Genomic DNA, 26,214 nt, shown 5'->3' on the forward strand with positions numbered 1-26,214 from the left:
CTCCCAGAAAACACCTTTCCCAACAGCGACTGATGATATGGGGCTCCCTGGTTTGCTTTTAAGCGAATCTCAGCGCTCTCTCTCAGGCGATATGCATCTGGCAGGCTTGTCATGTCTGCCCCTGCAAATCAGCCAGAGTTATCACAGCAGAAGAGAGCAATTTCCCCGCAGAGCATCACTTTGTTTTCCAAGACTCTGTGCTGCCGCAGCTGAGAAAATGCACATTCATCGGTGAAGTCGTTCTGGATTGCAGGAAATTGCTTCCACTGTGCAGCCTGTTGTAGAAACCTGGTGCATCATTCTGCAGCATGTTATAACCAGGGGATACGTATGAATAGAGGGAGAAAAATCTTGGACAGCAAGAGAAAAATATAACATGCAAATCACTAAATAGAGTAACTTCCCTGTTCAGCAGGAGGTGCACAAGCTTTACTGCCTATATGGATTGTTCTTTTTAAAAAAGGAACCCCCTGCTTTAATTGGGAAAAGCCGCATGCAGTTAGTTGGCACAATGCTATTTACTGCTTCCCATCGTTCTCTTTTCATCCTTAGAGATATTCTCCTTATTCCTTTGCTTTTTCAGTCCCACCCGCCCCCCATTTTATGGAGAGCGTGCTTTGGCGTTACAACAGTTAAACCTGGATAAGGTATTTTGAAATGTACACCAGCTTATTTCCCAAGGAACAGTTTTTGGTACTTAAATTGTCTCTCTCACGCTTTGAACCAAGGCATCCAGATTGTGAAAGCTATAAATATGATGAGGCTATTTGGGAAAAAGAAAAAATCTGGCGGCTTTCTAATTTTCAAGACTTCAATTTCACTCCTTTAGCTCAAGGCCGAGGAAAACACAGCTCTTCCCGTATCTTGACTGGAAGACACCTTAGCATTTCTGATGACGGCCTTTCGGGGTGGGGGAAATCACGGAGTTGGCTTGATTTAACTCTTTCTCAGTAGCGTCCAGTTGAGTGGCAATTATTCTCCCTTCCTTCCTCCCCCGAACCCCAAAAGAAGATGCAGCGCTAGGTCTATGCAGGTAGTCCTCGAGCCAAAAATTTCTGTTACTGAGACATTTGTTAAGTGGAGTTTTGCCCCATTTTACAACCTTTCTTGCCACTTTTGCTAAGTGAATCACTGCAGTTGTTAAATTAGCAATATGGTTGTTAAATGAATCTGGCTTTTCCATTGACTTTGATTGTCAGAAGGTTGCAAAAGGGGCTCTCGTGACCTTGGAATGCTGCAATTGTCATAAATATGAGTCAGTTGCCAAGCAACTGAATTTTGATCATGTGACCATGGGGGAAATGCTGCAACGGTCTTGTGTGCAAAACGGTCATACGTCCCTTTTTTCAGTACCTTTGTAACTTCGGTCACTAAAAGAACTGTTGTAAGTTGACGACTACCTGTACTTCATATTGTAACAGCAACCTTCCTGCTGAAATGCAAAACTGAATTTTTATACGAGAGGCCTAAAGACCTGAGATTCCTTGTTGGCTGCAAAGAACTATCTTCAGGCAAATTCATAAAACCGATGTGCAAAACTAGCAGTTTCTACTCATCACAAGATGCCCTGGGCTGAAATAACACAGCAGTCACCACAAAAAGGAAAGTTGAAAGGAGAGCTTCAAGCTAAAATGGGCAACTTAGTGATGCCTGTTTGTTTAAACGCTGCAGCTCATTGGTTCTTCTTTGCAGACAAGCGTCCCAACATTTATTTTCCAACACCACAACGGTGAGAGATGACAGGGGTGAGGTTTAAATTAGCCACACATGAGAGCAAATGAGCAGGATCCTTGTTTGGTTGACACAAGCACCTGCAGAGGCTTGGAAGATTTTTTTAAAAAGAAGATTAATGGAAGCCCTACCACAGTAAACAACAAAAGCTGTGCTGAAACACAGCTCTTGAAAGGTACTCAACTGGCTTTCAATAAAAGAGACACCTGGGGTAGATGTCATCCATTGAACTTCATCAGGTACTTACCAATGGAATGGGACAACTCACCTCAGCCAGCTCACCAACAAATCAATTTAATTGTTTAAAATTATTTTAATTTTTGTCATTCACATTTTATTTTGTCCCTCCTTTGGCATCCTTTCTTTAATGATTCTATCTGACTATTTTGTTGAGATTAGTGTAACTCTTGTCCTGTGGCAAGTTGTCCTTGCAGTGAGGTGGCCATGACGAGTTGTCAAAGACCTACTTGCCAAGGCCCAGGTCTCAACAGGGCATCCACTCTTCAATTCCTGAAAGCCTTTGGCAACACTGCTTGTCCCACAGTTGAGTGTAAGACGTAGGTAGCAAAAGCGAGAACAAGAAAAGTTGACCGCTGGAAGTACTTTATACAGATATTCAGTTAAGATTGAGGTGGTCAGTCTTAGCACACAACTTCATCACTGGCGCCCTTTTCGAGGTGACTGGAGTGCTAAGCTATTTATGCATGGAGAGCATTAAAATACCTAAATACATCCGATCTAGCCCAATCTCATCTATTTCTGTGTTCAAGGAAGGTGGTCTTTTTTACTGCCTAAGAGCCATCCCCCAGATTACACCCTGGATCTCCTACATTTGATCCATTACCTTGTAGTAGGTTTTTCATTAGTTAGCAAAGTTCTGGGATAACAGCTGTAAAGCCTGCTTCTCAGTTCAGATCTGTCCTGTGTATTTTCTAATTTAGCATCCTGCCCAAGATACTTGGTTGAGGATTGTGACAATTGGTGTGTTAGGTATACTTTAAATACTATCATCTTCACTGATGATCGAAACTACATTCAGCTAATTCCACTTCCACCCAACTCAGTCGATTTCACTGCTCTATGCAGAATTGCAGCTCAGGTTCTAGATGTGTTTTGGCATTGTGCCTGTCAATTGTTCACAAGGTTGGTTGGGTGATGCATCTCTCACTTACGAGCTTAAGAAAACCAGAAAGATCACCAGGGAATATTGACAAGGAAGTTTGGGTATGTTAATACAACAGAGACCCACCCATCATATGTGGAAGCGAAATTAAAAAAAAAAATACATCTCCATAATTCTTCAATTACCTTCTAGGGATGAAACATTACAGAACCCCAGTCTGAGTATCTATATTTTCCAAATAATGGTATGAGAAATACAATATTCTCCCTTTTCTTTAGCTACGTGTAACACGTATGTAAGAATGACCTTGGGAGATGAGGAAGAGATGCTGCCTAGGGAACGGTTAGATAAGAGGCAGCATAACCCACAGCTGCATAGTGGGAAAAGAAAAGGCTCAGCAGGGACCTCCCCTAAATTATCAGGCTGAAAAGGTGATGGTGGGAGTATTGTACTTTCAGACTTACAAGATTCTGTTGAAACAGCCCTACAATAAAGCAGAATTAGTTCTTCTAGTTGTGTTTCCTGTTGGTTTACCAGAGAAGGCTGAAAGATTCTTCTTTTTAGCAAACCTTCAGACATCTGGCTGTTATGCCTCCAGCTCTTTGTTTTATACATCTCATTCACTGTGTGGTCAACGGATTGTGCTTTAAGAAATGCAGTGCCCAGGAACAATGGTAACCAAAGCAATAGTCACTCAACCAGACCTGGGCTAGTTAAGTACCTGGATAAGGGATGCTTTATAGAGCTTGAAAAAAAGTGATTTGGAAGAAGTACTTTGGAACTGATACAATCTCAACCACGGCATTCATTAACGTGGCCTTTAACAACACAAACTCTGTATTACTGAGACAGGAAATAATGAAAAGCTTCTGGTTTTGAATGCTGCCCTGGAGAGCTACAATTCAGCAGAAGGCAACACCGAGGACCCCCCAAAAATAAGATTTACGCATAATCCTAAATACAGGTAATCCTCAACTTACAACCACAATTGAGCCCAACATTTTCAGTTGTTAAGCGAGATATTTATTAAGCGAGTTTTGCCCCATTTTGCGACCTTTTTTGCCACGGTTGTTAAATGAATCACTGCAGTTGATACATTAATAACCTACTTGCTAAGTGAATCTGGGTTCTGCATTCATTTTGCTTGTGAGAAGATCACAAAAGGGGATTCCCAGGACCCTGGGACACAGCAGCAGTCCTAGGTATAAACCAGTTGCCAAGCAGCTGAATTTTGATCACATGCTACGAAGGTTCTAACTGTGAAAAATCGTCCTAAGTCACTTTTTTCAGTGCTGTGGTAACTTTGAACGGTCATTAAATGAACTGTTGTAAGTTGAGGACTACCTGTAGTTATATTTGTTTATTTTAGTTATTTGAGCCTTGTTTACACCATTGTGTAAAGTTAGTGTGGATATATTAATCAGCTCATTCCCTGCCAGCTAACCACATTCACTACAGATCCCTTCTTTATCGACTTCCTTTCCCATCATGACATTATAGTGCTCCAGGAAACATGGAATGTTGACATGCTATCATTAAATGGATTTCATTCATTTTTGGCTATTAATCAGGTCACTGGAGCACGTTTGGTGAAGCATGCTTAAAATAAGTCATGACTTCGGTGTGTAAACAAAGCCTAAATCTACAAAGGAACATTTTGGCTGTCTTTTCTTTGGAGAAAGAACTGCTCATCCCAAATAGTAGCATTTTTATTTTTGCTGAAGATTGTCTGCTGAAGCAAGATGTGTATAATATGAAAACAAATAGAGCGGCCTTTTTATTTGAACAATTCTTGTTTTTAATCACGCCCAATGTAAATAAGTGCACTAAGGGAATCAATTAATTGATCGATTAGCTCTATTATTAATGCATTATTTATGTACAGAGAGGTTCAGAGGATGTGCTGTGCTTGATTTCTTTGCTTCAGGCATCAAAACATCTTTGGTTGTCATTGTCTGCAAGTTGCATAAATTATGGAAATTGAATTCATTTGCACCTTCTGCATAATTTATTCCACATTATCTAATTAGGGGCTGGGGAAGAGGGAGAGTTAGAATAACTAGACACCAAAGTTACATCCTCTGAGAATCTAATTCAGATTACAATCCCATGCCTACTTACTTGAAGGAAAAACCTCCTTGGACTCAAGGGTTTCTCTTTCTGAGTACACATAGATAGAAGTCATTCACACACGCAGACACACCCAAATGGCCTTAGGAATGTGCATCTGCTACAGTGAGAATTTACTTCTGGTGCAAGTGGCGATATCACATGACTGCAATTTGCAACCTTCCCTGCTGGTTTCCCTCTTGATTTTGCCTGTTGGAAGCCAGCCGAGAAGGCTGCAACTGGCAATCACGTGAGACCCAGAACACGGCAGGAGTCAAAAATGCAAGACTGCTCGTAAGTCACGTTCTTCGGTGCTGTTGTAACTCTGAACACTCACTAAACAATGGTTGCAAGTTGAGTACTACCTTCGCTTTTCTTAGGAAATTAAAAGTCTGAGATTCTCATAACGCCAAATTCTCCACTACAGGATGGCTTTATATATTGGGATAAGTCGTAGCTTCCTTATCTGCAGTCTACAGAATAACCCAAGTCACAAGAGCTAAATCAAAGCGGCCTCTGACTGGATTTGAATTCTTTATATACTGTGTGTGTGTGTGTTTGTGTCTTTGTGTATATGCATGTGTGTTTCTATGTGTGTGTGTGTGTGTATTTGACTCTGATAACAACAATACTATAGTTATAGAGCTATATAGTATTGTTGTTATCAGGGTCATTAATTTGAGATAGGCTGCCATATGTATTGAAGTAACAAATAAACCCAAGTCTAAACCAAACAAACCCCATTATGGTTATGGGGTTTACCATATGAATACAATTGCGTGTGTGCATGTGTATGCACCTTTGAGCCAGTTTCAAAGTTTTTAATAAGAGATTTTCCCTTGCCGGCTCCCTAGGGCTGAGAAAATGTAACTAACCCAAGATCACCCAGCTGGCTTTGTACCTAACACAGGAGTAGAACGTATACTCTGTTTCTAGCCAGATGTCTTAACTATTACACCAAGCTGTCTTCCTCAATCAATGAAATAGAATCCAAAAATACATTAAAATCAATGCCTCTTTTACTTCACAAGTAAGAACCTGGTGATTTGTCTGCTCTTCCAGAAAAAGACTCTAGGGGACTAACAGAACTCTCAAGAGATGATATTCCACAGCCTAGGAGCAGTACATGTATTTCTCCGTCACTGTTTGATGTTTATATGCCAGCCATCAATATATCAGGCATTGCAAAGAAGCCGGTCTGAAGACTCTGAGAACACTAGACTCAAGTAGCAAGGAAACTAGAAAAGGAAGAATTGAGAGAACCCAAGAAGTGAAGGCTGCAGTTAAGGTTCTCACAAGGATAGCACAATATTCAGAGTCCCAAGACTATCATCTCATTTTGTTTCAATTAGTCAACATCCAGACTGTGCTGACTTCTATCTCAATTATCTTTCAGCTGATCAGAGTGAAGCACTTACTTATAATATTGCCAAGGTTTGTTTAATACCCTGCAAGATTCAACAGGACCTCCCTAAGAACAGGTTTGACTTGATTGAACTTGTTCCAAGTGTTGAAATAATAACTGTTAACCCTCCTGTTTATCTGTCTCTAGTTATACTTATGATAGTTCTTCACTGAAGTCTTAATGCTTGTAGTCTATGTTCAGATTGGTTTATTTTATCAAAGACCATTTCACCTGTACTGGGGGTGGGGGGGAAGATATGATAGACAGGCAGGCAGGCATAGATAAATAAATAAATGAATGAATAAATAGAAAGATAGAGACATAATGATAGAGAATAAATAGAAAGATATAGATAAATAGATGATAGAGACATGATAAAGATAGATAGATAGATAGATAGATAGATAGATAGATAGATAGATAGATAGATAGATAGATAGACAGACAGACAGACATAGATGATAGAGACATGATAGACAGATAGATAGGCAGTCAGACAGGCAGACAGACAGAATGATAGATAGATAGAAAGATAGAAAGATGATACATTAGGTAGGTAGGTAAGTAGGTAGATATGTGATAGAGATATGAGAGAGATAAGATGAGAGAGCTGAGAGAGAGAAGATATAGATAGATAAATAGACAGACAGACAGACAGACAGACAGAATTTCATTTTTTCCTTAGGTTTAGTTGATTTCAACTTGTGTATTTGTTTTTAAAAGGTAACTTTCTAGACAGCATGACAATTGGTTTGAGCATGGGGCTTGAAAGACTGAAGAAGCCAGAAGAAAGGTGAGGTATGACTCTGCCCATCAAGATATTGTCAGTGTATGCTTATATGAGCAGGAGAAATGGCTCAAGATGTGTTAAGCCCTGGTTCCACATTACAATGCTGCCCTTTTAGGCTTCCCAACATTTCTCACTGATTATTGCAAGGCCCTCGTTCTTGGTGGCATCCTTTCCATGACCACATGTTAAACTGGAGAGAGAAGCTTTAATTTCTCCAATAGAGGTTTTGGTTGGAACCCGTCTCTGATCCTTTGGAGAATTGGTTAGCTTCCTGGCTACTGTCACAGACACACTATATGTGAGATATCATGCCAAAGTTACAGCATGATGGTTAACAGCTAGTTTGTGATCTGGTGAGATGAGTTTTTTCTCTTCCCCTGCTATTATCCCAGCAGATTTCAAAACAACCTTTCTTCCCAAGTTCCATCAACTCTCCAGGAGAAATAATTCCAAGGGCCTTGCAAGTGTCAGCTTTTTCTGCACAGATTTAGGATTGCAGGAACCTCAATTTAAGAGCATTTGGATCCCCAAATGCTCACTAACCCTGAGAGATGCCTGCGTCTCTTCTTGGAAAGGCCCGTCATTCTTTGTTGAATTGTTCCAAATGAAATAACCATTTTCAGTTAAGAACATACTTATGCCTCATGAAAAGACTGGAATCCAAAACGTTATTTTTAGAAGATGTTTATGAAAACATTATCAGAAGCATTTGAACATTTACTCCTTGGCTAATCAGGGCTCCAAACAAAAACTGCAGCTGGAAATGGCCACTTCTTCACATTGAAGGCTGAGGCAGTTTGCAAGTAAAAAGTTTACATTATACCATTCCAATTATTGCAAGGTCATTTTTATTCTCCTCTTCAGCTCCTGGCCAAGCCAGCGTTTCCATTTTCTGCTAACGCTGCTTTTACATTTTGTTGTGCAATTCAGTTAAGTATTTTAAGCAAGAGTGTATCTTACTGAAAGTAGTGCTGGTAGCTGAGCTTTTGAAAGTGAGAAAGAGAGAGGGAGGGAGAGAAAAAGAGAAAGAGAAAAAAAAGAGAAAAGTCGAAGGGAGGGAGGGAAGGAGGGAGGGAGGGAGAAAGAAAGAGAAGAAGAAAAGGAAGGAGGGAGGGAGAGAGAAAGAGAGAGGGAGGGAGAAAGAGAGAAAAAGAAAAAAGAGTTGGAGGGAGAAAGAAAGAAAGAAAAAGAAAGAAAGAAAGAAAGAAAGAAAGAAAGAAAGAAAGAAAGAAAGAAAGAAAGAAAGAAAGAAAGAAAGAAAGAGGGAAACTCCAGGAATGGCATCTTAGCAGCTTATTTCCTCACAAAGGAAGCACCCAATTATTCATTGTCATCTTCCTTTCCTCTCCTGTTTACGGTCCCTCACGTAAAATCGCCATTTATTTGGAGCCTCAGCAATCAGGATCCCGCTTCTCTGACATTTGACATTCTGATCCAACTTCCCATGGTTGCTCTGGATGGCGATCTCAAAAGAACCCCCATTTAAAACAAAAGACAAAACCCACAGCTAATCTCTCTTTGAGCCTCACAAGGCAAAGGAGGAGTAGCATTCTCCTTTGGGGGGTTTGGGGAGGGGGATGCGAAACAAAAATAGAGACAATAAACCACTTTTTGGGGGTCTCCTAACAGGGTTGGGGGATTCAGTTGCAAATTTATCCTTCTCAGATTTACCCACGGGGAGAGAAGAAAGAAGATTGACAATAGCAGCCATTTCCCACTAGGTGGAACAAAGAAGTAAAATGCCACCTCCCCCGAAGAAGTCCCAACGGAGTGGTTTTCCTTAGTAAGCTTCCTGCTATTGCTTGTATCTTATGGCTTCAAGCCTTTCACTCTATCGACCAGCTCTGCAGGTCAGAGAGGTGACTGAGATTAGCCCACCGCAATTATTTATTTATTTGTCTAATTTGTATCAATTGGTGAACCTCTCCCTTGGCCAGACAGACCAGAAGATGCTGATCAGCCATAACAGCAAAAATGAAATTGAATCAAGACCTCATCAGTTTGCTTGCCTGGCTTTCTTTAGCTAGGTTTCATTGCCATTGCTAGGTTTCAAGCCATGGTTTCATTGAAATACTTATTCGTATATATTATTCATATCCCATTCATTTTGTTTCTTTTAAAATCCTTCCCCAAGTGCCACCAGTCTCATGTAAGGCAGGGTTCTCCAACTAAGAAACGACATATGGAAGAAAAGCAGTAAGAGTAGTCCTTGACTTACAACCATTCATTGACTTACAGCCATTCAAAGTCATAATGGCAGTGGAAAAAAGGGACTTGTGGCGGGTCTCAGACTGGCTTAATGTAGCCTGCCAAGCCATAGTTTGCTTAAATAAGATTAATTCACCCAACAAGCTAAGTCGTAGTTTATGAACTTCAATGATCGAATTTATCCAACAACTGAATCCAATCCAGACAATATAACATTGTGGTTTGGTGCAGTGTATACATCTGGGTACATATCCCTTGCTCAGCAAAGAATTGGAAAAAAAGGATAAATCGAAGAAGAAAGGGGGGCAGGAGAAACAGAGACAAAGAGGCAACTATTCTATTCATAATCATTATTGAAGACATCTTTTGTCCCTTCATTTATTTGTGAACATCTCAATGCTTTTGGAACTCTCTTTTCATTACTGTTGTGATATTTGGTTTTTTTAAATTATTCTTCAGCTGCTTTGCACCCATTTCTCTAGTCTATTTGCTGCAATATGGCTAATGATCTTCTAATGATTTTGTTTCCTAAAATTGCATTGCCTATAGAATGCTTTCAGAACATTCTGGGGAAATTAAAGGAAAAAGCTCCTGCAGCAAATACTACCTACCTACCTACCTACCTACCTACATCTCTCTCTCTCTCTCTCTCTCTCTCTCTTATAACTGTCTGTCTGTCTGTCTGTCTATATTATTGCCCTCATTGGATCCCCAAAGAACAAATAAAACAAAGGTTCCTTGGATGGAAATCCATATGCACAGTGGTTCACTAGAAGCAGAGATCCAGGTTTAAATCTACACTCATTGGGCTATTAAGAACCACTTAGAATTATTTACCTTTATTTGACTACTTTTTATGTTTTACAGACAGTCCTTCCAAACCAGGTTCCATAAGGCAACTTACAAACATTGTCTTTAAAATTGCCACCTTACAGATAGCAGCTAAGGAGACGAACATGCAAACAGTAATCATTGGTGCACTAAACCACAATGTTTTCTCTTTTCATGCAGCTCAGCCTTTCCCTCCAGGATTTGTGGGAAATTATATTGGTGGATGAGTTAAGGATAGTGGCTGCCTTGGAGCCACTGGAGTGAAAGTGAAATAAAGCACAAATAATGCTATCAGTGGACAAGAGAGTGTAAGGCTGGGCTTTTAAGCAACTCATTAAGAAAAGCCAACATTCTGGCATAGCTTTCTCAACTGGTTATCTAAAGGACCTTCCTTTCACAGTTTTTCCTGGACATCAGAGGCATGCTTACCCATCAGTCATATTTATTTATTAATCCAAATTTATATGGCCACCCATCTCATGGACTCAGGGGTGCATACAACAATCCAGTAAAACAGGAAAAATATAAAACAGTCATTAGCTAAAACCATCATGTACTGTAATGGTTTAAAAACCTATCAACTATGCAAGTAAAACTTGTAAACAAGACAGAATGTAATAGGAGGAGGAATATTAATAAAAAGGGGGCCATTTCACTCATCACCTGTCACCTGGGGTTTCCAGGTCTGCTATCATAACTACATCTTGAGGGGCCTTCAAAAGCTCAGGACCTCATCTCAGGAGGGAGTGGGTGAAGAATCCATAATGTAAGGGCCATGGCAGAGAAGGCCTGCTGCCTTGGGCCCACCAGATGAAGCTCCCTGGATCAGTTGTCACCAACCAATGGGCCGGGGACCACTGGTGGTCCGCAAGAAAATTTTGATGGTCCACAGAGAAATATCACTCCCATAAGCAATTAATCCAGGCTGCATGGGAACACAAGGCTGTGCCGCCCACATGGCCTGCGGGAACACAAGGCTTGCATCACTTGCATTGCGAACAACACGAGGTAGTGAGGGGAGGGGGGAAAGGGCGGAGGGGGGGAACTTGCCCCACTTGCATGGCCGGGCCACCGGGCTGCTCCTTTCCACTTCTTTCTTCTTCTAGTTTTGGCTGCACACAAGGAAAGCAGCAAAAGTCTTTCTTTCTCTTCCCCAAACTCCACCAGAAAGTCTTTGGGACCCTGCAAGGCATCCTGCTCCAAGAGGCTGCGCCGGCGTGACAAATCTCACAAAGACTCATTTCTGGTGGAGTTTGGGAGAGAGAAAGACAGACTTCTGCTGCTTCTGCTGCTTTCCTTGCACGAAACCAAAAGTCTCTCTCTCTCTCTCTCCCTCTCTTCCCCACCCCTTTCTCTCCCTCTCCCCCTGAGAATGGAGCTGAAGACGATAACCTGTGATCCCAAATAAAGAATGATCAATTGGTAGGAAAATGGGGTGGGGAATTTTCCTGCTTTTTTACTGCAGCCACCGTCAGTCAAAATTCATATTAGTGGTCCGCAGGATTTAAAATTATGAGTTTAGTGGTCCCTAAGGACCAAAAGGTTGGCGACCCCTGCCCTAGATCAGCAGTCACCAACTGGTGGGCCATGAGAAAATGTTGGTGGGCTGCAGAGAAATCTCACCCCCCGAGCACCCCCACATAGCAATTAATCCAGGCTGCGCAGAAACACAAGTCTGTGCCGCCCACATAGCCCGCAGGAACCCTCCCCGCCCACTCACTCCTTACCTGGTAAACTTGCCTGCTAAATTACTATTTTTTCTTTTTCCGACCATCATCTGTTCTGCTGTGTCGAGAGATTTAGATTAGCTAGGAAGCAGGAAATGGTTGGATTTCTTGTTTTCTAACTAGTCTTTAGATCTTCAGCTCAGCACAGCCGAATCTCCCTTAGGACTGAAGGTTTACTTGCAAGCAAATTCAGTGCAGGCTCACGGCAAGCAAATTTGAGAGACTGAGCTAGCTGATGGCAGATAGATAGATCTCTGAATGAATCTGTGATTCTGTGAGCAACTCAATCTGTCTGCCTGCTTTGCCTGATTTTGGGTAAAAGTTGCTCATTTTTAAAATAAAAAATTCAATATTTACATGCATGGTGTATTGTGAGTTAATTTTGTGAGTTTGCTTGCAAGCAAATTTTATGTGACAGACTGAGCTAGCTGATGGAAGATAGATAGATCACTGAATGATTCTGTGAGCAACTCAATCTGCCTGCCTGCTTTGCCTGCTTTGGGTAAAAGTTGCTCTTTCTTTAGTAAAAAAAGTCAATATTTATATAAATATATATAATATTTACATATAAGCCATGCCCAGCCAGTCACATGACCATCAAGCCACACCTACAAATTAGGCCACGCCCACAGAACCAGTTAGTGGTCCCTGGGATCTAAAATTATGAGTTTGATGGTCCCTGAGGTTCAAAAGGTTGGCGACCCCTGCCCTAGATGACTGAACCTGTAACATACCCACTGTGTTGGATCTGGTGGGATGGACAGAAAAAATCTGGAAGAGGTACTCCCTCAAGTAACCCAATCCTGTGCCATGTAGGGCTTTAAATATCAACCTCAGTACCTTGAATTGGACCCAGAAACAAACTGGTAAACAATTCAGCTCGGGCAGCAGATGTGTAACATATGCGTTACCAGAGACTCACAAAACTGCTGATGCCACTGCATTTTGCATCAGCAGAAGTTTCCAGGTGCTCCTCATGGGCAGTCCCATGTAGAGTGTATTGCAATAGTCCAACCAGGAGGTGACCAGAGCATGGGTGACCATGAGTAGGAATTGATACAACTGGTGCAAAATATGAAATTATGCAAAGCCAGCCACCCATCTCCGCAAACCATGACTGCTACCTGCTTCTTAGGCAAGAGTTGTGAGTCCAGGAACGCACCCAGATTGCACTCAGGGTCTGTTTGGAGCAGTGCAACCCTTTCTGGCACCAGAGATGATATAGTCCTAGAACCAGAAGGCTCCAGGACCCAGAAGCCACTCCAGTCTTGCCAGGGTTCAGCTGTTTCAGTTCATACCACCTCATGGGACCTAGGAAGGATGCTTTTAGTGTCATAGTCATAGCATCATCTCCACTTCTTCAAGTTACATCTGGCCCCAACCTGGCCATGTTCAAAAGTGTTCTGAAAATCTGGAATTTTCCCAGGCCTTGGGTTAAATTGGCTGGCAGATCCTACATTTCTGATTGTCTTTTCATGGCGATTTTTCATCTGAATATTTGGGTTTTTCATTGTATTTTAGGACGGCTTTTATTATTGAAGAGCTGTGTGGCCTTATAAATAAATAAACTATTAGAAAAGATAACCCCCTCCACATCCCCAAGACACATCTAAAATGTGCATGGACAGACAAGGAATTTCTAAGTAGGATGATCTTCAGCAGTGATAGGATTCATTTTTTTTTATTACCGGTTCTGTGGGCATGGCTAGGTGGGTGTGGCCAGGTGGTCATGTGACCAGGTGGGTATGGCTATAGGTCCCCCCCCCATCTCCTGCCCCGTTTTTTTGCCTACTGGGCCTCAGGGAAGCCTCCCTGGGTGTTGAAAAAAGAAGCATTTTGAAGGTAAGTACAACAGTGAGGGGGGAGGATCAGCTGTGCCGCACAATTTAGATTAGCTACAAAGCAAGAAATCCAACAATTTCCTGCTTTCTAGCTAATCTAAATTGCACGGCACAGCTGATCATCAGAAATGCTGGTTCGGCTGAACCAGTAGCATTTTTTTACTACCAGTTCTCCCGAATCGGTAGCATTTTTTACTACCGGTTCGCCTGAACCAGGCCGAACCGGTAAAATACCACTTCTGATCTTCAGCTTTTTTTTGGAGCAATGTCCAAATCCTTATTTCTGCCATGCTTCTCTACCGTGCATCTCAACTTTCCCATTTTCTACTGAATCTGGAACGCTGACAACTAGCTCAGTACCCAAGAGGCAGGATTTTTTTTTAATATGACAGCAGAGAGAAAAGGATGATTGTGTCGCTGCTCCAGATTTCAAACTCTGTTAAGGACCCTGAAATCAATCAGTCAATTCAGGAACTTGATTTGGAGGGACAAAGATAAAGTGCTACATGTCTCTTTGCCTTGGAGGAAACAAAACACATTTGTTTTCAATGACATAACCCCGTGAGCGTTCCAGAACTGCTATTTTTACAACTCTCTGGAGAACAAACTTCATTTCAGTTCTTATCCCACCAAGCTAAAAACTTACAAGATTGAAGAAGACTGTTACATCCAAGGCCACCCTTTGCACGGCTGAACTGGGATTGGATTCTTTCAACACATTCACACGAATAACTTTCTCAGTTTAACACTTGACAGACTCCGTACAAGACCTGTTTCCACACCAAGCAAGGGGTGTAGGAAGGGAGGAACATGGGTTTTGTTTGGGTTTGGGTTACCGTGATGTGTGAACTCATAAGTGATAATGTTGCAAGATGTGAGAACCAATAAATGCTTTAACAAATCCTGGCTTAGCAGAAGGTGTGAGAGCACCTTCTGTTTTAACATCAGTCAAATGAACAACTCTTGGTGCAATCTACAAAGAACACAAGCCAAGGTTCTGATTTTTTTTAAAAAAGAATGGTACTGGTAGTCCTCGACTTGCAACATTTCATTTAGTGACCGTTCAAAGTTACAACAGCACTAAAAAAGGTGACTAAAACCATTTTTCACACTTGTAACCATTGCAGCATCCCTGGAGTCATTTGTGATTTACATTTCAATGCTTGACAATTGACTCATATTTATGACAATTGCAGCGTCCGGGGGGGGGTGTTGTCATGTGATCCCCTTTTGCAACCTTTCTGACAAGCAAAGTCCATGGAGAAGTCAGATTCACTTAACAACGGTGCTGCTGACTTAAAAAGTGCAGTGATTTGCTTAACAACCGTGAGAAGAAAAGTCATACAATGGAACAAAACTCACATAACAACATAAACTCACTTGGCAACATAAATTCTGGGCTCAATTGTGGTGATAAGTCGAGGACTACCTGTACTTTCATTTAAAAAAAAAAACCCGTCATGTGGTCCCAATCCTAGACCACAATTGGGACTAGAATTTCCACTGCTAAGCAAGATAGTTATTAAGTGAGTCACAGCCTATTTTGTGACCAATCCAGCTTCCCCCAATGACTTGGGAAGATTTGAAATGGTGATTACATCATCCTGAAATGTTGCAAACATGGTAAATATATGGCAGTTTCCAAGCACCCAGATTTAATCCTGTGACCATGGGGATGTTGCCACCGTCATAACTGCAAGATCCAGTTGGTCCTAAAGTTTCTTTTTTTTTTTTTTGTGCCGTTGCAACTTGGAATGATCACTAAACAAATGGTTATAAGTTGAGGGTTTCCCGTAACATTTGTAATTAAAGATACATACAATAATAAGAGTGAATCAAGGATCTCTTTGATACAGGCCGCGTAAGAGAACATGTCTCAACCTTGCCCATTCAACAGCCACAATAGACTCAGCTAATGGGGTATCGCGATGGCATCTTCCCACAAGTAAGGCTGATGGCAAAGCCCAGAAGAAGGGCAGGGATTAAGCTCTGTCAGACCTCCCCTGCAACTCTGCTGAGTCAAGCACTTCCTGGGAGAAGACGGAGTCCAGAGCGTCTAGGAAGAATCCCTTGCCTTGTCTTTCTACAGCAGTGGGACACGGCTTGTTTAGGATGGCATTTTCCTGACTTTTCACTGACACATCATCAGTGGTGCAACTGGTTTAACAACCGGCTCTGTGAGTGTGCACTTTGTGCGCATGCACAGCATTCAAAAAACACCAATTTGAACCTCTACAGAGCAGCCCCAGTAAATAAACAGCGGAGGTGCATGAAATCCACTGTGCTGTGTGAATCAGCTGAGCTGAAAAAGACAGAAATATAGGACAAGATAGGGCAGGGATGGGTGGGCGAGGCCAGCTGATCATCAGAACTACCAGTTCTCTAGAACCGGTCCGAACTAGCAGCAGCCCACACTGCATGTCATTCTTTGGGCTGCAATGAAGGAGTGGGCACAGCCAGAAAAGGATCTGCATTTGATTCTTATTCCTAAAGGAAGATGGTGAATATGATCCTTCTCCATGGATTTCATTCTCTTGCCCTTGGCTCTTATTAAAAATGACCATTTGCTAGCAATTTTTGGTGGGCCCTGGGGGGCACTTAGAATGTTTTAGGGACTTTTACCTAACTTATCAAACCCATTTGTGTGAATGTTTTTAGTGCATGCTTGAAAGGTTTGCTTATTGCCTACATGGGTGGAAGATATTCTACATAACAGCGTTTCTCAAGCTTAAAGTACAGCTGTTTCCCAGCTACCAATATGAGTGAGTGTTTAGATATTCCCAGCCTGTCATGGTATGTGGGATTGGCCTTGGGAGGCAGGAGGAAGAGATGTTGCCTAGAGAATGGCTAGATAAGGGAAGGCAGACCCCACAGCTGCATAATGGATGGAGAAAGAGGTTCAGAAGGGACCTTCCACATGTTCTCAGAATGTAAAGGAGACAGTGGGAGATTTGTACTTTCAGACTTGCAAGGACTGATGTCAGCCTTCCCAAGTAAACCAGACAGAAAACATGGCCAGATGGGCTAATCCTGTTTTATTGTAAGGCTACAATAATAGAATCTTGAAAATCTGAAAATACAAGTCTCCCACCATCTCTTTTATATTCTGAGAAGTTAGGGCTGTTTCTCTCTTTCTCTGCCCCTTATGCAGTTATGGGCTAGGCCCTCTCTTCTCTCCCTTATCTGACCATTCCCATTCCTTCCCCTTTCTTTTAAGGTCATTCCCACATACCATTGCACCTCCCTTCTTTGACTGGCAGAATCTGACCTAGAATTTGTCCTTTACAAAGATGACAACATTCTCCAAGGATGCGATGCCAACAGGAGCAGCCAGCAACTCTCAAGGTTTCCGCTGGTGCCATGTCTTTCCTTCCCCTCACCTCCCACCAGCATCATCTGTTGCCATGTGAATCTGAAAAGCAAAGTCTCTGCCAAACACTGGGAGCCAAACGTGGTGTTATTTTTAAAGGAGGGGGACAGACCCTCTTAGTGGTAACAAGTCAAGCCCTGTCTGGCCTTAATTACCTCAGCAGTTTCCCAGAGAAAGGAGATGGAGAGGCAGAAGTATTTAGGAAGGATGAAAGGGGATTTGTTCAAGTGACTTGGAGATTTGGCGTTCAGGTAACAAGCAAACCAAACCGGAGTGATGCCCTTCCTGAACAAAGAGTGATGAAAACACGCCATTTCAGGCTTTTTCTGCAGACTCCGCAGACACATAAACAAGCTCACTAATGTTTAACTTATCAATGGTTTATGTAAATGAGTCCCATTTTTTTCCCTGAGTTTGCATCACACACCGTGCCACAAAACATATGGGCTCAGTTTGCACAACCTGCTAGGCCAAAAGATGTGTCACTCAGTGTGTTGTACACACATTCAACATCCGTTTCAGGAGAAGCCCAAAATCCTTACATGCAAAATTGAGGAGGGGGGCGGGAGGAAAGACAAAGGCCAGGGGGGATGTCAGCTGGAAAGGATCTCGGTGTTTACCTCTCCCACTTCATAGCCTTCCTTCAACACCTCCTTTTCTATTCTTCTCCTCTCTGGGCAAGCTTCTAAAAAAAAAAAGCAATCATTCCATTTCACAAGTAGAAAATTAAGGAGAGGAGTGGATTTGTCAGAGACTGCTGAAATTGCCACTTCTGGTACAAATAAAAAAGGGTTCAGATGCAGTCAAAAATCTCGAGAGATTTGGATCAGCCTAACTTGGATACAGAGGGATCAGCTTGTTTGAATATGTTTGAGTGTGCATATGTGTCCACACGCTTGGGAAAAAAATGAGCTTGGAAACCAGACTATCTGTCACCAGCAGGGCACAATGCTTGAATGCAATTTTTTTTGTTCAGCCACCCCCCCACCCCAAGGCCTGGGAGAAGAACCAAGTTTCTAGGGATTTGGAGAATATTATCAAGGTAGCAACCTTACAAATCTTGGGGGAGGGATAGTTGTCCTTAACATGCAGTAGATGCCATTTCATCTAAACTCCCCCTCCCCACCTCCCTCCCATCAAAAAAGGATAACCATAATTAACTATTTCAAATGCTAGGCACACTTCTCAAGCAGGGTACCACAGCCTGATCAAAACACCAGTCCCCGGCTTGTGGATCAGACTGGCGGGGGCTGATGGGAGCTGGAGTCCCACTAATCTGCAAGTGCCAAGATTGGGCAATATTGTTTCTTCTCCGCTCTGCCACAATTCATGGATCAAGGCCTCCAGGAAGTCTAGAACATGGGTTGTTTGTTTTTCAAACTTGGCAACTTTAAGGTGTGTGGGGGCTCCCAGAATTCCCCACATGTTATTTTAGTAAGAGGGACAGTAAAGAGGAATGTTTGTAGTTCAGGATGGGAAGGAGGGGTACTACATACAGGTATTATACATACAGAAACTCCTCGACTTACAACTATTTGTTTAGCAAACATTCAACGGTACAGTGGCACTGAAAAAGACTTAGGGCTGGTCCTCGCAGTTACAACCATTGCATCATCCCCATGGTCATGTGATCACTTAAGGACTGTACGATTCCCATAACTGCTTCAGCGATCCCCTTAACAACCATGGCTAAAAAGGTTGTAAAACTGGATGTGACTCACTTAACAATTCAGCTTAGCAATGGAAATTCTGATCCAAATTGTGGTTGTAATTTGGGGACTTACATGCAGGCACATATCCCTAGCACATTTTTCACTCTATTTAGCAACTAACTCGATACCCGTACTTCGCTACAAAACTATGTGGTTGGGCTTAGTTTTGGGGAAGGAAAATAAGAGGGGGTGGGATTCTGTCTCTGCCTAACCAGCACTCATCGGTATTCATCTGTATTCCTGTAAGTGTGAGAGAGTTGAGGGCTGTTTGGAAACTGAAACAGTATTTGCTGTGTGAGCAAGGAGACAGCAAGGAGCCTGGGCATGGCTTAGCTCAACTGTTCTGTCATAAAGCCGGTTGCTGCTGTGAAAGTAAAACTGAAACACCTCTCCTCTGCGTGTGTTTTGCAATTGGAACAGATTTCTTTTCAGGTGGGGAGGGAGAATAGAACTCCTTAGCATCAGAGCATGTTAATAATAATAATATAGGAAATACTAATGCTCTGATGGTCATTTTGAAAAATCCTTTCTTAGTGAGCCCCTAGAAGCCAAGAAAAACATATGTGCCAAATGTCAAGTTTGTAGGCTTTATGGTTCTGGAGATTTTGTGATGATGTGCGAGGGGTATTTTGCTTTTATATATATAGATTTGTATTCAGAGATAGTTATACTAAACCTCAGTGTTCAAAGCATTGGGAGCCCTCTTCTCCATCAACTCATCTCATCATTCTCCTAACAAAGGGATGCAGCAAGCCTACAGCTCAATCCAAAAGGCCAACAAGAACATCTATTGGGGGAGCTTGTCCATTTTAAGGGTATATTTAAACGTGTCTTTCCACAACACATTCTGGATTTGCCAATACATATTTCCTTCTCACAGAGCTTGGACGTCAATCAGGAACTAGGATTGACTGTGAAAATTTGGGTTACAATTTTATGTGCCAGTTCTTCATGAACAGGCTGGCCCGTGTCTGTGTGAATCAATCTGCCTGCTGATATCTCTTGATGGGGACTGTTATCCTTTGAGGGGTCTCTCTCTTTCCCTTTTCTCTCTCCCTCCCTCTTTCTCTCTCCTTTTGATTAAAAATACATAACTGGGGAGCCAGTGAGCTGCCAAATAAACTTGTGCCCAGGCACACTACTGAAGGATATGTAATCAACTTGAGCTCCTGGCGGAAAGGTGGGCTGCACAGCTCATGAATAAATAAGGTTGCAGCCCGAGTTTCTGATGTCCTCCAAGTTAATATCTTCCATGTTCCCTCAAGCCAGAATGTTGCCTGCAAATCCTATCCTTCTTACAGAAATAAGGTCTTCTTATTGATTCTGCAGAAGTAAGTTGAACTTTGCATTGGTCTTTGCATTAAACTTTGCATATATTTTTAGAAAAGAAAAATGTTTTTTTTCTTAAATAGACCTGAATTTAGCAAAAGAACAGTGGAAATATTCTCCAGAGGAATGATTGAGTCTGTTATCTGCACCTCTATAACTGTCTGGTTTGGTTCTGTAACCCAACAGGACAGACACAGACTTCAGAGAGTAATTAGGACTGCAGAAAAAACAATTGCTACCAATCTGCCTTCCATCGAGGACCTCTATAGTGCACGAGTCAACAAGAGGGCTGTGAAAATACCTACAGACCCCTCACATCCTGGACATAAACTGTTTCAACTTCTACCCTCAAAATGATGCTATAGAGCACTTCACACCAGAACAACTAGACACGAGGACATAATTCCTCAACACTATCAAACTATTTACTAAGTTTGCATTACTATTACTATTAATCTTCCCATCTTATGACTGTATAACGGTATAACTTTGTCGCTTTTATCCTAACAATTTTTATTGACTGTTTCCTAATATGATTTGATTGCTTATTGTACCCTATGACTATTATTAAGTGTTGTACTTTGTGATTCTTGATGAACGTATCTTTTCTTTTATGTACACTGAGAGCATTTGCACCAAGACAAATTCCTTGTGTGTCCAATCACACTTGGCCAATAAAGAATTCTATTCTATTCTATTCTATTCTATTCTATTCTATTCTACTTGAAGATGCTCTTATCAGTCTGTAAACCACATTCAATGATTTGTGCATGTTCAGTGACTGATGCACACTCCTGGCTACTCAGCAATGTTACTTCTGACTTCTGGATGCCTCTGAAGCCAGATTAATGGCATCGGCTCTGCATATGAAACATCAGCCCCACTGATGTTCCTCAAACACTTCCAAAATTAACCCCTCCTGCTTTCCTGTAACAGGTAGTCCTCAAGTTACAACAGCACTGGAAAAAGTGGCTTCTGACTGTTTTTCACACTTACGACTGTTGCAGCATTCCCACGGTCACGTGATCAAAATTCGGATGCTTGGCAGCCGATTCATATTTATGACGTTGCAGGATCCTGGGATCATGCGATCCCCTTTTGCGACGCTCTTACAAGCAAAGTCAATGGGGGAAAGCCAGATTCCCGTAACAACCTTGTTACTAGCTTCATAACTGCAGCGATTCACTTAACAACGGTGGCAAGGAAGGTCGTAAAATTCACTTAATCAATATTCCACCTAGCAAGGGAAATTTAGTTGTGGATGTAAGTAGTGTAATTCTCCAACAGGCATATTTTGCAGGTTAAATTCAGATTTCTTCCAAGTTTGATTCACACACGGGGGGCAGGCAATGGCGGGGAAACAAGCAAGAGGTGTGCAGTGCAACGCCTGCTGATATACCACACTACTCTAGTATAATAAAACATCCCTTGAGCAGGACCTCTGTCTGTAATGGCCCTGTAGGCCAGATCTGCTCTGCCAAGATAGTTTCTGCTGCTGCATTTTACATTCCTATTAAGATAGGCCTATTTGAGCTGAAATGGAAAAACGGGGTTGGGGAAACATCCTATGAATAAAAAATTCTAAAATCTCATGCATTTTTTCCCCACCCAACCAAATGGCCTGCGAGTTGCGGCAACAGCCCAAAAGCAAAACAAATGACAACCACACTCAAACCAAATTCTTGGTAAGAAAAATGTAGATTGATCAGAACGAATTGGAAACCCGGAATTCCGTTTCATCCTTCCCCAAAAGCTGGAAGGAAGGAAGGAATCCTCCCAAAACATGCTTCCAAATTCAAAACAGGAAGAGCCTTTTCTCCCTTTACTCAAAAAGGGAAAAAAAAAAAACAAAACCCAATGCCCCAACCACTGACGATCCTCACCATCCAAAGCTTTGCAGTTTACTTTAGCTCACACCTCCTGTTTGGAGAAATCACTTCTATTTTTACCTAACCCAGAATGGCTGTTTCTAATCTTTTTGCTTGGAACAACACACCCACAATTGTTTTCTCTTCCTAGCCCGGGAGAGCAGATTCCCAACTGGCTTCTGCTGCATCCTTTTTCTGAAGAGCATCCTGAAGCCTCCTCTAGCGGCCAGATTCGGTTCGTGTGTTTGTGTCTGTACCTTGTGTGTGTGTGTGTGTGTGTGTGTGTGTGTGTGTGTGTGTGTGTGTGTGTAGGGAGGGGGCTCTTAGTGCGGATTGTGACTTCCTGCTGAAAAGGCTGCTGAGCTCATTCAGGAGGAGAGGAGCAAATTAAGAACATCCCCCGACAGTTACGCGGCAGGCCCCAGCCTAGGAACGAGGATCGGCCATGAGCTGGAGGAGCCCACAAGTCGGGGGAGGCCGGAAAGGTCAGCCTCCCTCCTGCTGACTGCCTCGCCTCTGCAACTAGCTTCTCCCAGGCAACACCCCCACACTAACCCCCCCCCCCCCACGTGTCCTTTTTTCATCCCGCTCCGGCCCATCTGTTCCCTTCAGGAAACCGAGAAGGCAGAGGAGCCCCTGGCTGAGCCTGGGCGGACTCCGCAGACACAGGCCAGGTGCTTGGCTGAGGGGGAAAGGCCACGGAGGGGGTGGGGAGGGACTCAGCAGCTGTCCCAGGAACCTTCTCCCCCCCACCCCCACCCACTCAGGATCGGGACCGATCTTTCCCGCCGCCCGCTTCGGCCACCGACCGTTTGCCCAGACCCGCGGCGCGCACCGCCGCCTCCGCGCTGGGGACGAACCGTCGAAGGCGCTGCCTGCCCACTCGCAGGACATTTTAGACACGCGTTAGTTATCCAGCTGCAGCCCAGCGAGCCCTCGAGGGTCCGAGGTGGTGGAGTGGGGAGGGGGAGGGTATCTGGGGACAACTCGCCAAGCAAGCTCCCCTTGTGCGTGGATCGGGGCTGAACGCGGTCCCTGGCGGCGCCCCAGCCGGGCGAGGTAGAACGGAGAGAGCGACCCGGCGGGGAGGGGGGGCGGTGTTGGGGGTCTGCATAGCCAACGAGACAGGATCGCCTTTTGTTGGCTGCGCCGCTCCTGCGAAAGCGCTACGACCTTTGCCGCGCGGGGTGGAAGCTGCGAGGCAGCCGACTTGCCCAGCCCCGAACGGTCCGTTCCCACGCGATCCCCGAGAGCCTCCAAACTCCGCAACTCTCCTCCCGGGGCTCCGTTTCTCCCCGGAGAAGATGCCTGGCCAGGCTTCCCCCTTCCGCGTCCCGGGCGCTGCGCTTTCCCGTCTGGTTCGGTCCCCGGAAGGCCACCTGCGCCCCGCGGCTCCCTTGGACGGGTGGGGTGGGAAAGTGGAGGGAAGGGGGGAGCGGGAGAGCCGGGGCTCGAGGGCGCCTCTTACCTGCCGCGGGTCCCAGCAGGACCGGCCAGAGGCACAGCAAGCTCCGGAGCCAGAGCGGGAGCCTCCGCCGCATGGCTCAGCTCCGCCAGGGACGCATCCGGCAGAGGGAAAAGGGGCTCCCCTCTCGCGCGGCGGGTGGAGGGCGCGGGGCGGCGGCTGGGCTGGGCTGCCTGCGGGTCCTGCCTCCCAGACCCCAGGGGCGGCCGGCGGAGCCAGAGGGCGGCGGGGCTGGCTCGGCTTCCAGCAGGGGAGGAGAGGGAAGCTTCCCGGAGCCGCGCTGCCGGCAGGCTCGCCGCGGAACTCAGCGCCAGCGCGCCCTCATCTCCGCCGAGCGCAACGCTCCCGCTCGCCTCGGAGCTGCTGGGGCTGGGAAGCCGCCTCCGCCGCGGAATTTTCTCCCACTCAGCCGGGCCGGCTCATTGTCAGCCGGCTGGTCCCTTCCTCCTTCCCTCCCCTCCCCTCCGCTCTCCAGCTTAAAGAGACACCGACTTGCCTCGGCTGGAGGCCGGGCACGGGGAGGAGTTGGCGCCAGCCCGGGGAGGGGGCGGCGAGCGGGCGGGGGACGGGAGGTAAAGGGCTGCGTGGGTTTGGCTGCCAAACCGCGGCGGCGCGCTTGGAGCTCTTGCCTCTCCCCCCCCCTCTCACTTCCCCCCACGGGTGGGCAGCGGCAGGAGTTCCCCGCGAGGAACTTGGCCGGGCAACTCTCGGCTCGGACGCAAGGGGCGACTGGAACCCGGCATCCTCCGGCTCCGACTACAACACCCAACGCTGGGAGGGTGTCGAACTCTCTGGGCATCTTCCAGGCAAGCTGGGACACTGTCACGTTTGAGAGCCTTGCAGCGGTTCGCCTGTATGGAAGTCAGCAGAGTTTCTCTCTCTCTCTGTCACACACACACACACAACTCTGGGCCATTGGGAGGTCCAGCAGCCACAGATGGAAGGGGATTAACAGAGAAGATGGAATGGTTGGGGTAGACTGCCCAGCAAGACAGAGGAAAGCTGGACACTACGTTTGAAGAATGCCACATAGAGCAGGGGTCTCCAATCTTGGGAACTTTAAGACTTGTGGACTTCGACTCCCAGAATTCCTCAGCCAGCAAAGCTGAGTTGAAGTCCACAAGTCTTAAAGTTCCCAAGGTTGGAGACTCCTGACATAGAGGATCTCGGGATCTCTGACAACAGAGACCCAGAATTCAACAGGCATGGGAGGAATCCACTTTCTTTTTCATGCAGTTGATAACAGACCTCAGACCCTGAAGAGGAGGAGGAGGTATTGCCCTCCTGAAGAAGGATCACCAACCAGATGCCCACCATCTCCAGAGACCAGATACGCTGAGTCACCCGCAGTTAAGGGTGCAGGTTATTACCATCCCATCGTGCTTTGTGAAGGCATGCAGAGAGGGACTGATCAGCTTTTGGAGAAGGGAGGACCTTCCACTTCTAAAGTAAGAAGTCAACAAGATCTTGAGTTGTTGGAGTCCAGTCTTGCTCAGAGTCAGGACAGATTTAAAGAAGTGCTACCTGGGTGTCTATGCTTCATGGGGTGTGTGTGTGTGTGTGTGTGTGTGTGTGTGTGTGTGTGTGTGTGTGTGTATCTTTCCAACCACTACATCTCTTCCTAACCAAGGACACTCCCACTAACACGGCAAGTCGCTTGTATATAAACAGAACAACTCTCACTCCCTTCCAGCATTGATGATATTACCTAGTCGGGTATTGAAATGTTTGCAAGAAAGCAACCAAGCTCAGAGGCCACATTAAATCTCCCTTTGATATCCTGCAGAAAAAGTATCTCTGATCCAGAACTGGGAAGTGTCTCTGGCTGACTCCCTATAGGGAACTGCTCTTGTAAGGCAGACAGAATTGAACTAGAAGACACGTCATGCAGCTTCAGGCATTCCTCACACAAAACAGCATAGCTTGCTTTTTCACTTGGCTGTAGCTTTAGCAAACAAATATCACACACACACACACACACAAACCATCTTCACTTCTCTTAGGGAATACTCACTTTATTGCTTTCTATAGAAATAATACTTTCTATATAAATAATATAGAAATATAAAAAAATAAGATAGAAATATAGAAATGTCTATAGAAATTGCTTTCTATAGAAATAATCAGGAAGATCTTAGTTAGTGCAACAGTGATCTTGCACCAGAGATGCATAACTTGTGGGTTTAGTCTAATTCCAAAAATCTTCCATTAGGGATCCTCACAGTGTGTGTGCATGTGTGTACACATGTGTGTGTGTGTGTGTGTGTGTGTGTGTGTGTGTTTTAAAGGTGATAGCCAAGATCGCTGCAGTGCATGCAATTTAAGCCCTGCCTCTTATTTTTTACATATCTCCAACATGCATTTTTTTACCTCAATGAGCCCAGAAAACGAACCAAGAACAATCTATTCTTCCCCCATGTTGGTGTGTCCTCGCCCAGGTTTCAGGGCTCCCCTTGTGGCTGCTTTTGGCCCTTCTCACTCTCCCTACTGGCACCCTTCCAGAATAAGCATTGGTTTCCTAAGCCTTTTTTTAAAAAAAACCTTTCGTTTTTAAATGAAACCAGAGCAAAGCTGCTCATTTGCTGGTTGAGGAAAAGCTAGTGAGATGGCTGGTGCGTCATCATCTGCAAACTTCTGTCACAGCTCGTTAATGGCAACTCTTGGACCCCACGCCCTTCACCACCTAGGTGATTAAAAAGACATCG

General features: G+C 44.3%; 1 protein-coding gene across 3 annotated transcripts in view; it reads right to left on the bottom strand.

Moving 5' to 3' along the window:
- Positions 1 to 23,953, bottom strand: part of ROBO3 (roundabout guidance receptor 3) — a 181,043-nt gene extending 157,090 nt beyond the window's left edge. For all 3 annotated transcript variants that reach the window (XM_087939008.1, XM_026718015.2, XM_026718014.2), the window contains exon 1: positions 23,513 to 23,953. In XM_087939008.1, the coding sequence (XP_087795134.1) occupies positions 23,513 to 23,585 (73 nt within the window). In that variant the 5' untranslated portion in view covers positions 23,586 to 23,953. The remainder of the gene's footprint in view (positions 1 to 23,512) is intronic.
- Positions 23,954 to 26,214: the final 2,261 nt, after the last annotated feature.

The sequence above is a fragment of the Pseudonaja textilis genome, chromosome 9 (assembly GCF_049901715.1).
Source record: "Pseudonaja textilis isolate UNSWEBS1 chromosome 9, rPseTex1.2, whole genome shotgun sequence".
In the NCBI taxonomy this organism is placed as follows: Eukaryota; Metazoa; Chordata; class Lepidosauria; order Squamata; family Elapidae; genus Pseudonaja; species Pseudonaja textilis.